This window comes from Saimiri boliviensis, chromosome 9 (assembly GCF_048565385.1).
Source record: "Saimiri boliviensis isolate mSaiBol1 chromosome 9, mSaiBol1.pri, whole genome shotgun sequence".
Lineage (NCBI taxonomy): Eukaryota > Metazoa > Chordata > Mammalia > Primates > Cebidae > Saimiri > Saimiri boliviensis.
The window spans coordinates 108,245,530-108,256,798 of NC_133457.1; the positions used below are offsets into that span (position 1 = coordinate 108,245,530).

An 11,269-nucleotide genomic window follows, 5' to 3' on the forward strand; every position below is an offset into this window, starting at 1 on the left:
GTAATCCCAGCACTTTGGGAGGCTGAGGCGGGCAGATTACTTGAGGTCAGGAGTCCAAGACCAGCATGGCCAACATGGCAAAACCCCATCTCTACTAAAATACAAAAATTAGCTAGGTGTGGTGGCGTGTGCCTGTACTCTCAGCTGCTCAGGAGGCTAAGGCAGGAGAACCACTTGAGCCCAAGTGGGGGTTGCAGTGAGCTGAGATCGCACCACTGTACTCAAGCCTGGGCGACAGAGGGACACTCAGTCTAAAATAAAATAAAATAAAATAAAATATAAAATGGCAAATAAGCCCTATGCCTGCCCACACAGAGCTCACAGTTGGACGGCACAACAATTACATCCTGTGTGGTCAGCAGTGATGGAGGAGCCACAGAGATTTGGAAACAGGAGGCACACAGGATACAGACATAGGAGGGTAGAATGGAGACTTCCTGCAGGAGGTGAAACCTAACCTGAGTCCCTAGGATGATAGGAAACAGGGACCAGGGAAGGGGAGCCTGTTCTAACACAGTAGAAGCAGCAGGTGCTTGAGGTCAGAATAAGGGGACCTCAACGGTGGCCAAAAACCCCAAGTTCCCATCGTGGCTCTGGCTGTGTGACACGGGACAAGTCCTTTCCTTGTCCCATGACTCAGTTTCCCCATGTGTAAGATGAAGAGGTTGCTAGGTGCTTGCTGGGCACATGCCTCAAGTCTCGCCCTCCATCTCCTATTTCCCATTCTTCTGGCTTAGTCTCTTAGGAAATGTGGCAGGAATCTTTTTCTGCCTGTGTCTAAGAAATCACAGGTCATGCTGGCGTACCCTGGTTGTTGAGGTCCCTGAATCCTTATGCCCACCCTGCTGAAGACTCCTTGTGTGACACAAGTCAGGGGACATCTGGATCTTGACTCCCTGCTGCCCTCCCTTGCCCACCCCCTTCCATTGTAGATGCCAAGGGACTGAGTGATCCAGGGAAGATCAAGCGGCTGCGTTCCCAGGTGCAGGTGAGCTTGGAGGACTACATCAACGACCGCCAGTACGACTCGCGCGGCCGCTTTGGCGAGCTGCTGCTGCTGCTGCCCACCCTGCAGAGCATCACCTGGCAGATGATCGAGCAGATCCAGTTCATCAAGCTCTTCGGCATGGCCAAGATTGACAACCTGCTGCAGGAGATGCTGTTGGGAGGTCCGTGCCAGGCCCAGGAGGGGCGGGGTTGCAGCGGGGACTCTCCAGGAGACGGGCCTCACACAGACCTGAGCTCACCCTTCAGCTCCTTGGCTTCCCTACTGTGTGGCTTTGGGAGAGTTGCTTAACCTGTCTGTGCCTCAGTTTTCTTGCCAGAAAAATGGCAACAAGGATAATGGTCTGTTTGTTCAGGCCCCGAGAGCCTTGCACATGCCAGTCACTGTTCCAAGTGCTGGCAATTCAGCAAAGAGCACGATCTTTGCCCTCCGGGAGGTTGTGTGTGTGTGTGTGTGTGTGTGTGTGTGTGTGTGTGAGTATGTGTGGATGCGGTGTTTCTGTGTATATGCACATATGGCCATGCATATGTGTATAAAGGTTCACATTTTATGATTTTGAAATAAACGGGTAATATGATGGAATTTAACTGAAAAGGGATCCTCTTTAGATAGGGGAGGCCAAAGGAGACCTCTCTGAAATGGTGACTCCTGTGCTAAGACCTAATGGCTGAAAGGAAATGGGAGGCTTAAAAGCCAAGAGAGGAATATTTCAAGAATAAGGAACTACTTCAAGGCCCCTAGAATGGAGACAGCTGTGTGTTTGAGAAAGAAGGGCAAGGCTGTGAAGCGGAAAAGATGTATGAGGTGAAGACAGAGATTGGGCAGAAACCAAATCATAAACATACAGCTTCATTTGGATTTTATTCTCATTGCAACTATTGTAAGGAGAGTGAAAACAGACTAATTATTTTATTCGTTTATTTATTTTTTGAGACAAAGTCTTCCTTTATCATCCAGGCTGACATGCAACGATGCCATCTCAGCTCACTGCAACCTCCACCTCCCAGGTTCAAGCAATTCTCCTGCCTCAGCCGCCCAAGTAGCTGGGATTACAGGTGCCCGCCACCACACCTGGCTCATTTAAAAAATATTTTCAGCAGAGACAGGGTTTCCCCATATTGGCCAAGATGGTCTCTAATTCCTGACCTCAAGTGATCATCATGCTGGAATTAGAGGTGTGAGCCACCATGCCTGGTCCAGACTAATGTTTTAAGCAACCACTCTGACTGTTGGGTAGAGAGTGAATTGCAGAGATTCCTGAGAGTGTCACTGTCTCCAATCATGTGATGGATGATGGAGGCTTAAACCATGGAAATGAAGCAGTGATGATAAACCTGATCGTCTATTTGGAGGAAGAACCCACCCACAGGATTTGCTGATTGACCAGATGTAAGGAGTAAGAGGAAGAGAAAGGGTCAAGGACAAAGTCTACATTTTTGCTTTGAGTAGCAGGAATGATGGTGGAGTAATTCATTGAGATGAGGAGGACAGAATAAACGAATTGAGGCTGGGTCTGGGGGTGGTAGTGAGGGGTGACCCCAGAGATCTATTGTGGACTTTCTTTTCTTTTTGAGATGAGATCTTGCTCTGTCACCCAGGCTGGAGTGCAGTGGCTCAATCATAGCTCACGGCAGCTTCAACCTTCCAGGCTCAAGAAAGCCTTCCACCCCAGCCTTTAGAATAGCTGGGACTACAGGTGTGTGCCACCATACCCAGCTAATTTTTCATTTTTATTTTTTGTAGAGATGGGGTCTCACTCTGTTGCCCAGGCTGGTCTTGAACACCTGGTCTTAAGCAATCCTTCTGACTTGGCCTCTCAAAGTGCTGGGATTACCAGCAAGTGAGCCCCCATGCCCAGCCTCATTGTGGACTTTCATCAAGCATGAGATGACTGTCACAGCTCCAAGTTATCGAGGAGGCAGTTGAATGTACGAGTCTGTTGCTCAAGCACAAGATTAAAGGCAGCTCTGTGGAGTCAGGGGGAAGATGGAGCCATGGAGGGAAGGGAAGAAGACTGGCCAGAGGGGTAGGAGAAAACCAGGACAATTCCAGAATCCAAGAGAAGAGCGTGTTTGAAGGACAGAGTGTTTAATGGTGTTAAACTCTACAGAGAGACAGAAGGAGGGAGGAAAGGAGAGGTGAAGGGAGGAGGGAAGGAGAGAGGAAAGAGGCCATTGGATTGGCAGCTGGAGGCTCTTGGCAATTGTGTTGAAAGCGGTGTCAGAGGGCTAGGAGAGTGGAAACCAGACTGGAGAGTGCTTCAAAGAGAGTGAGTGGGAAAGTGGAGATAGAGTAGATAACCCTTAGAAATGGTTTGACTACCAAGGGGAGTATAAAGGAGTTAGGATGACTGCAAGGGAGTGATTAAAATGATAGATCATGGAGTCTTGGCTGCACTCAAAGAAAAATAAAGATAGAGGCTGGGCGAGGTGGCTCACATCTGTAATCCTAGCACTTTGGGAGGCTTAGGCAGGTGGGTCACTTGAGGCTAGTTCAAGACCAGCCGAGCCAGCATAGTGAAACGCCATCTCTACTAAAAACACACACACAAAATTAACCAGGCATGGTGGCATATGCCTGGAACCCCAGCTACTCAGGAGGCGGAGGCAGGAGAATCACTTGAACCCAGGAGGAGGAGGTTGCAGTGAGCCGAGATCGCGCCACTGCACTCCAGCCTGGGCGACAGAGCGAGACTCAGTCTCAACAACAACAACAAAAAGGATGGGGTGATAGTGAAAAGTGGGTGCCAGTGGATCGACAGCCTCAGTAGGGCTGAAGAATTTTTGCAGTGATGGTACTAAGTTAAGGGAGCTCTAAGGACAGGAGAAGTCAAAGCGGGGATCTTGAATTCGAGGTTTTGGAGGCGTTTCATTGACTGCAGATGACAAGGCGAGGGCAAGGTTTCTCAACATGGGTCCGATCGATACTTGGAACTGGACAATCCTTTGTTGCCTGGGGCTATCCTGTGCACTCTTCAGCTGCATCTCTGTCCTGTACCCATAAGGTGCCAGCAGCACTTCTCCGGTGGTGACAACCAAACATGTCTGCAGATATTGTAAAAGGTCTCCTGATGAGCCCAGATCATCCCCAGTTGGGAACCATTGTCATGTGATAGCTCATTTCATTCTCACTTTGACCCTGTGAACACGGGGTTAGTATGAATCAGGTGTCATTGGAATCAGGATCAGGAGCCTGTGGTCTGTTGCCAGATAAACTTGAGTAAGATCTCTCTGGGCTCAGTTGTCCCATCTGTAGAATGGGCTAATAATAGTAACCATCCTTCAGGACTGCTGTGAGGATTAAATTATGTAAAACATGAAAAGTGCTATACAACAGTACCTGGCACATGATAATTGTTAATTATCAATCATCTTTAGTTATCACTGAAATAGATGTACTGTAGAGATCTCTCACAAGCATTGAAATTCCATCATTGTCATATTACTCACGTTTGAAGTAGTTACTGTGTTCCAATCTGCTCGGCCCTCAAAGAAAGAAGAAAAATACATCTGAAATTGTAATGCTAATAGACAGAAGAAGTGATTGTTGCTAAAAGTTGTGTTACAGATAAATTACTATGAGAAATCCAAGGAAGGAGAATGAGGAGAATCAGAAGAGGCTTCTAAAAGGAGGACATATATGAGCTGAGATTTGGGCTTATGGACATGGAGTGGGGGTGGGGTGGGAAAAACGTCTCTGATGGAAGCACCAATGTGAGCAGAAGCACAGAGACAGGAAGACACAGGGGACCCATAGATGCTGTAAGTGGGTCAGCTTGGCTGCAGCAGAGATGTGGGGGATGAGGCTGAAAGGTGAGGCAGGACCAAATGGCTGAAGGACTTGCATGCCAAGGAGCTGTGAGAGCCATTATTTACATCTATTAGGCTGCTATGTGACTAATACCCTATTCATTAGAACATTTAAGTGATCTCAGAGCTTTCTTCTACGCACCTTGTTTCTTTCAACTCACTTTTGTTCTTTCGGTTTGTTGGAGTTCTCTTAACACCCTCATGAAGGCTATGGATGGGAATGATACATCCCATTTACTAACCCAGGAATAGGTACCCAACAGGCACTGCCAATATTGGATGGGCAGGTTGATTGGCCACACCTGAGGAAGATGACGTCCCGAGGCCTGGGGCCTGCATCCCAGATGCTCCATCCTAATTGATCTTCTCTACCGGCAGGGTCCTCCAGCGATGCACCCCATGCCCACCACCCCCTGCACCCTCACCTGATGCAGGAGCACATGGGAACCAACGTCATTGTTGCCAACACGATGCCCACTCACCTCAGCAACGGACAGATGTGTGAGTGGCCCCGGCCCAGGGGGCAGGCAGGTGGGCAACTGGGGCTCTGCCCTGCAAAAGGTGAGGGTGGGGCTTAAGATAGGAGGCAGGAGAAGGTGGAGTCTAGAAGGTAGAACCAGGATGCAACCATTTTCTAGGCTCCAGGGTAGGGAATGAAGGGCAAGTTTGTCCTCTTGTTGGGGCTGTTTATTCAGCAAGGTGATTGACAGCCTTTGCTGGGTTGAGGTAATCCACTGAATGAGGTACGTAGTCCATTGGGTGAAGATGTTCTGGAGTGAGAATTCCATTAGTTGACATTGTCCATTAGGTAAAAGTGTTCACTGCAAAAAAGCTGCTCATCCATTGGGTCAGGATGTCTGCTGGGCTAGACCATCCTTTGAACCCTCCAAAATGCAAACTTGTCACTGGGCAAAACTCTTCAAAGAGTAAATTATCAATGCGATGAGGTGGTCCACTGAGATGAGATGGCATTTTTCTGATGTTCTTGGGGAAAGTTGCCCATTGAACAAAGTTGGTCAATTGGGTCAAAGTTATTCTCAAACCTACCATGAGAGTCAGGCCAATGAGTTTCTATTACTCATCTCCTAAATCTCCAAGAAATTATATTCTTTGAGCCAGTTGGCCCTGGGTCTCATCAACTGCTGCTCCTTCACCCAGGAAGGAACATCCCTGTCACCCATCCCACTGCCCTTGGGGACAGCCAGTCCTGGGCCTTGGTTTGGGAGAAGCAGTCCAAGTCTGCATATCAAATAAATGATGGAGGAGGTGGGTGGTAGGACCTTCCAGACCTCATACAACTTAGACTTTATCATCTGGGACTCATAGAAGGTCTGAGCCATAAAAGGCCTTAGGGATTATCTGGTTTAATTAATTCTCTCATTTTATAGAGGAAGAAATTAAGTTGGAGTAGGGGTGGGGACAGGGGAGGGGGAGGGGGGGCAGAACTTTCCCAGGGCTCTTCGTTTACTCCCTCAAAAGCCGGAATTTTGAGTAGCCCCTGTCTGTCTGTTTGTCTTTCCAGCCACCCCTGAGACCCCACAGCCTTCACCACCAGGTGGCTCAGGGTCTGAGCCTTACAAGCTCCTGCCAGGGGCTGTCGCCACAATAGTCAAGCCCCTCTCCGCTATCCCCCAGCCAACCATCACCAAGCAGGAAGTTATCTAGCAAGCCGCTGGGGCTTGGGGGCTCTGCTGGCTCCCCCCAGCCCCCTCCAAGAGCGCCTGGTGATCACGTGGTCACGGCAAAGGAAGATGTGATGCCAGGGCCAGTTCCAGAGCAGGAATGGGAAGGATGAAGGGCCGGAGAGCACGGCCTAAGGGCCACATGCCACTGCCACCCTCGACACCCTGCTCTGGATAACGAGACTTTGACTTGGGGAGACCCCACTGGAAAGTCCTCTACTGCCTTGGACAACTTTTCTCATGTTGAAGCCACTGCCTTCATCTTCATCCATGTACAACCCCTGACTTCACCCCAAAGGACAGCTGTCTGCAGATGACTTGAGGCCTTACTTAAACCCAGCTCCCTTCCCCCTGGCCTGGTGCTCCTCTGCTAGCCCCAGCCATGGTGTCCAGACAGAGCCCCGTGAGGCTCGGTCCAATCGCGTCACTTGGGGCATCTCGCTCCTCCTCCTTCTTCTGCCCCCACCTCAAATGGCCCCCTCTCTGTGCTGTCACTTGCTCCGCCATCCCATCTTCTCCAACACCACCTCTCCAGAAGCTGAGGAAGACTTGGAAACGATTTCCCAAGTCATTCTGGTAACATGTTGTAAGCACTGACGGGGGCCAGGCAGGGTATAGAAGGCAGTGGCAAGGAAAGACGCCTTCCTCCAACCCCAGCGCACCCTCCTTCTTCAGAGTCTCGGGTGGGTATTCGGGGTGAGGGTCTCTGCAGGCTTTTCACCTGAGAAAACAAGCCCAGGTTGGCAACTGCAGCAGGAACCTGGAGGGAGGCTGGAGTGGAGAGGAAAAGCATCAGAAAGAAGGAAACCATGCAGTAAGCCTTTGAGAAAGGGGAGAATTCTGGCTGGTAGAGCAGGAGAGATGGGACATTCCAAAGAACAGCCTGAGCCAAGGCCTCGAGGTAGGAAGAATCTAGCAAGGATCGAAGAATGATGTGGGAGAGAGACAATGAAGAGAGAGAGGGCCTGCTGGAGAGCGCAGGGTCTGGAACACCAGGCTGAGGTCCTGATCAGCTGCAAGGGGTATGCAGGGAGCTGGGCTTCTGGGAAATGAACACAGCAGTCCTGCAGAGGATGGGAGACCGGGAGCCGGGCGATCAGGTAGGGTGACTGATATAATGCGGGTGAGAGTAATGAGGCTTGGGGCTGGCAAGGATAGATGGGTAAACCTTCACATCAGAGTGACATCCAGGAGCCGTGATCTCCCAAGGCCGGTCTCAAGTTCTGCCTTACTCCCAGGCACTATCGTAAGGCATATGACGTGCACCATCTCATTTAATCCTCCCTTCCTCCCCATTAACCTAGAGATTGTCTTTGTTTTTGTTTTTTATTCTCCCCCTCCCCCAGCCCTCACCTACCCCACCCCCTCCTAGAGATTGTTACAGAAGATGAAATTGTGTTCTACACGTGATCTTAGCCAAAAGAGGTGAAGTGATTTTTTTTCTGAAACTCACGCAACTAGGAAGTGGCTGAGTCAGGACTTGAACCCACATTGCCCTGGATCAGAACAGGAGTTCTTAACTACAGTGGCTGAATAGCTTCTCAAAAGGCTCCCTTTGTTCTCACCGTAATCAAGTTGAGGGGCTTCCGGCTCTCTTCGCCAGCCTCAGAAACCACCTCTTGTTCTTCTGGGAGCCCTGCCCACTCCCAGGACTAAGATTGGCCTGAGGCTGCACCAAAATTCGCTTAGGGTGGAGCATCCTGTTTGTTGATAAATATTAAGGAGAATTCATGACTCTTGACAGCTTTTCTCTCTTCACTCCCCGAGTCTAAGGGAGCGCGGGTGGCAGGGGTCTGTTTCCTGGGAGCCAGGCTTATCTGGCCTCATGGTGTGGGGGTGGGACAGTGCGCCCAGTGGGGGCAGGGGAGGACTAAGCAGGCCTGGGTTTGAGGCCAGCTCTGGGGACTGTCACTCCAGGCGCATTCTGGAAACATTAGACCCCCAATGGTGCGACCAGCATGTCATCCATGTGGAATCTTGGTGGTTTTGGGGACATTCTGGAAAATGCCACTGACCAGTGTGAGCAAAAGGAATGTGTCCTGGGGCTGGAGGTGTGATTAGGTAGAAGGGGATCTGTTGGGCTGACTCCTGCCCCCCGATCAACACTGACCCCTCTGAGTGGGTAGAGCCAGCGCCCCGTCCCCAGAAATCCCACCATTAGTGATTGTTCTTCATGTGAAAGAGGCATGAAGTATTGGGGCGATGGGTCTGAGAGGAGTCGCCACACCCCTAGGGCAGTCCCAGCCAAGCCCCCAGTCCCAGGAGAGACTGCATGCCTCTCAGAGCTCCCAAGACTTCCTCCACCACCTCACTAAGTGCCCCCGAAATCCCCGCCAGACAGCTCAGCCTGGTCTGCGGCAAGGCAGGGAAGCTGGAACCATTTCTGGGCATTGTGGTCATTCCGCTCTGTTCCTCCTCCCGTCCCTCCAGTCTTGCTCAGGCCTCTGTCACGGGAGCAAGGCTGAGATAAGTATGTCCCATGGAGAGCAGTGGGCACAGTGGCCTTCATGGGAGCAATCTTTTGGAGCAGGGGGTCAGTTCTCTGCTGGGAATCTACCCCTTTTTGGATGAGAAACCCATTCTACTTTTATAACTTTATTATAATGTGAGAAACACAAAGTTTACTTTTTTGACTCTATATTGACATGACATTAGAAAAATCTCTCTCTCTCTTTTTTTTTCTACCTGAATTGTGGTCCTAAAACGTAAAATCTGTTTGACCAACAGAGGGTTGCCAGGGGGATACGCATGGGCACAACGCTTCCGGCACCAAGACACCCCAGTCTTCAGGCAGGTCTCAGGAGCTTCTAAAGTTCGCATGGCTCTCCTGAGAGTGGCCAGAGGAGAGGAGAAGGTCAGAAAGGAACGCTCTTCTGCTTCTTGTCATGATCAAGACAATTACTTTTTGCCAATTTTTTCTGCGATCTGCCCTGATTAAGATGAATTGTGACATTTACATCAAGCAATTATCAAAGCGGCCTGGGTCTCATGAGACCGACCCACATCTTTCTGTGGGTGTGAGTGTCACCGGGTCCTGTGCTGACCCCTGAGCCCCCATCACTGCCGCCTGATGGGGCAAAGAAACAAAAAACATTTCTTACTCTTGTGTGTTTTAACAAAAATTTATAAAACAAAATAAATGGTACATATGTTTTCTAAGTCCTTGGATGAGTATCTTTTCTTTCTTTCAGGTGTCAGAAATAAGACTGAGTCTTCTGGTTCTACTTGGAGGTTAAAAAAAAAAGTTTTAAAGGAAGAATGAGAATGGTTTTATAGTTCTTTGTGATGTGCAGAATGTTTTTGTATCCATTATAATTTTTTCAGTCTTCACATCAAGAGGTAAGCAGTTAGATGTGATGATTCCCTCTTCCCAGATGAGGAGACTGAGGCTGGTGGAAGTGATTTATCTTGAGAGGCAGAGGTAAACATCTAGCCCTGGTCTCCTGACTCCAAGTACATAGTATATGAAGGAGTGAAAGTTGATTCCCCCTCCTGAAGAGGGGAGTGATGAGGGAAAGCACAATGGAAAGATCTGGAAGAACGGCGAGAGGGCCCAAGGGTCTGTCATCCTCCACCAAGGTCCAAGACAGAGCCCTTTTCTGGGCCACCTCAATCTGCCAGGATTGGGAGATGAGCAGCTTTGGCGGCATTTCATAAAAGCAAATGATTTTGTTGTTGTTATTGTTTTGTTTTTCGAAGGACAAGGCTGTGCATAGTGGCTCACATCTGTAATCCCAGCACTTTGGGAGGCTGAGCCAGGAGGATCACTTGAGCTCAGGAGTTTGAGACCAGCCAGAGCAACATAGGAAGACCCCATCTCTACAGAAAATTTTAAAATTTGCCATGTGTGGTGGTGTGCACCTATAGTACCAGCTACTCTGAAGGCTGAGGAGGGAGGACTGCTTCCACCCATGAGTTCGAGGCTGCAGTGAGCTATGAACGCACAACTGCACTACAGCCTGGGTGAAAGAGCAAGACCCTGTCTCAAAACAGAAATAATAAGTAAAAAGAATAAAAGCAAGGGATGCGCTTGAGAATCTCCAGCCAGACCTGTAGCTACTTAGGTCCTCTCCACGACTAAACTATAACAGAAGGTGGCCCTGTGTCTCGGCCACCATAGACCACGGCGTCACATCACTCGGGATCGTACTGGAGCTGGTTTGTGAGAGCTGACTGCTAGCTTCTCTTTCCAACTTAATGTTTGCCAGTGTCATGCTGATAGCTTGAAATTGGCTATTGCTGGAGTATTTACACCGCAAGGACTAGCAAGCTATACAGAGCAGGGCTTTTGTTCCTGGAGAGCCGGTTGTTAACATTCACCAGCACACCACAGCATTTGGCAATAGCTGGACCGTGGGATGACTGCATACAGGGACATCTTCACTGGGGATGAGGGTAGAGCAGGGTGATCCTTTTAGCTCTTCCTTAAAGGAGGGGACAAAAGTTCTGGTCTGGGAGGCACACGTCTTGCTGATCACTGTAAACTTGGGCAGTTCACTCTACCGCTCCGAGCCTCATCTGCAAAGCGGGAATGATCTCTCCCTACAGGAAAGATGTCAAAATTCAATGGAATGAAATCACAGTAACTGTGAGAGCTCCCGTTACACAGGCAGTACAAGTGAACTCTTCATGTGCCGCTTTCTAGTTCAAGGTTAACCATTAAGCTCTCCAGCCTCCAGAGCACCCATTCGAGATCTGCCTGATCCCTAGGGCCCCTCCCGCCTTCCCCTGTGACTTCCCTCTCTCTACTTGTCAGCACCAGGAAATGTTTT

The 11,269-nt window shown here is 49.6% G+C and overlaps 1 protein-coding gene across 4 annotated transcripts in view; it reads left to right on the forward strand.

The window, feature by feature from the left end:
• The window catches only part of HNF4A (hepatocyte nuclear factor 4 alpha), a 79,514-nt gene extending 69,855 nt beyond the window's left edge, over positions 1-9,659 (forward strand). For 2 of the 4 annotated variants that reach the window (XM_074406567.1, XM_003936403.4), the window contains exons 8-10: positions 933-1,169; positions 5,194-5,316; positions 6,338-9,659. In XM_074406567.1, coding sequence (XP_074262668.1) covers positions 933-1,169; positions 5,194-5,316; positions 6,338-6,480 — 503 coding nt within the window. In that variant the 3' untranslated portion in view covers positions 6,481-9,659. Of the gene's footprint in view, positions 1-932; positions 1,170-5,193; positions 5,347-6,337 lie in introns of all 4 variants that reach the window. The other 2 variants (XM_074406566.1, XM_003936402.4) reach the window with 1 other exon arrangement.
• The last annotated feature ends 1,610 nt before the right edge of the window (positions 9,660-11,269 follow it).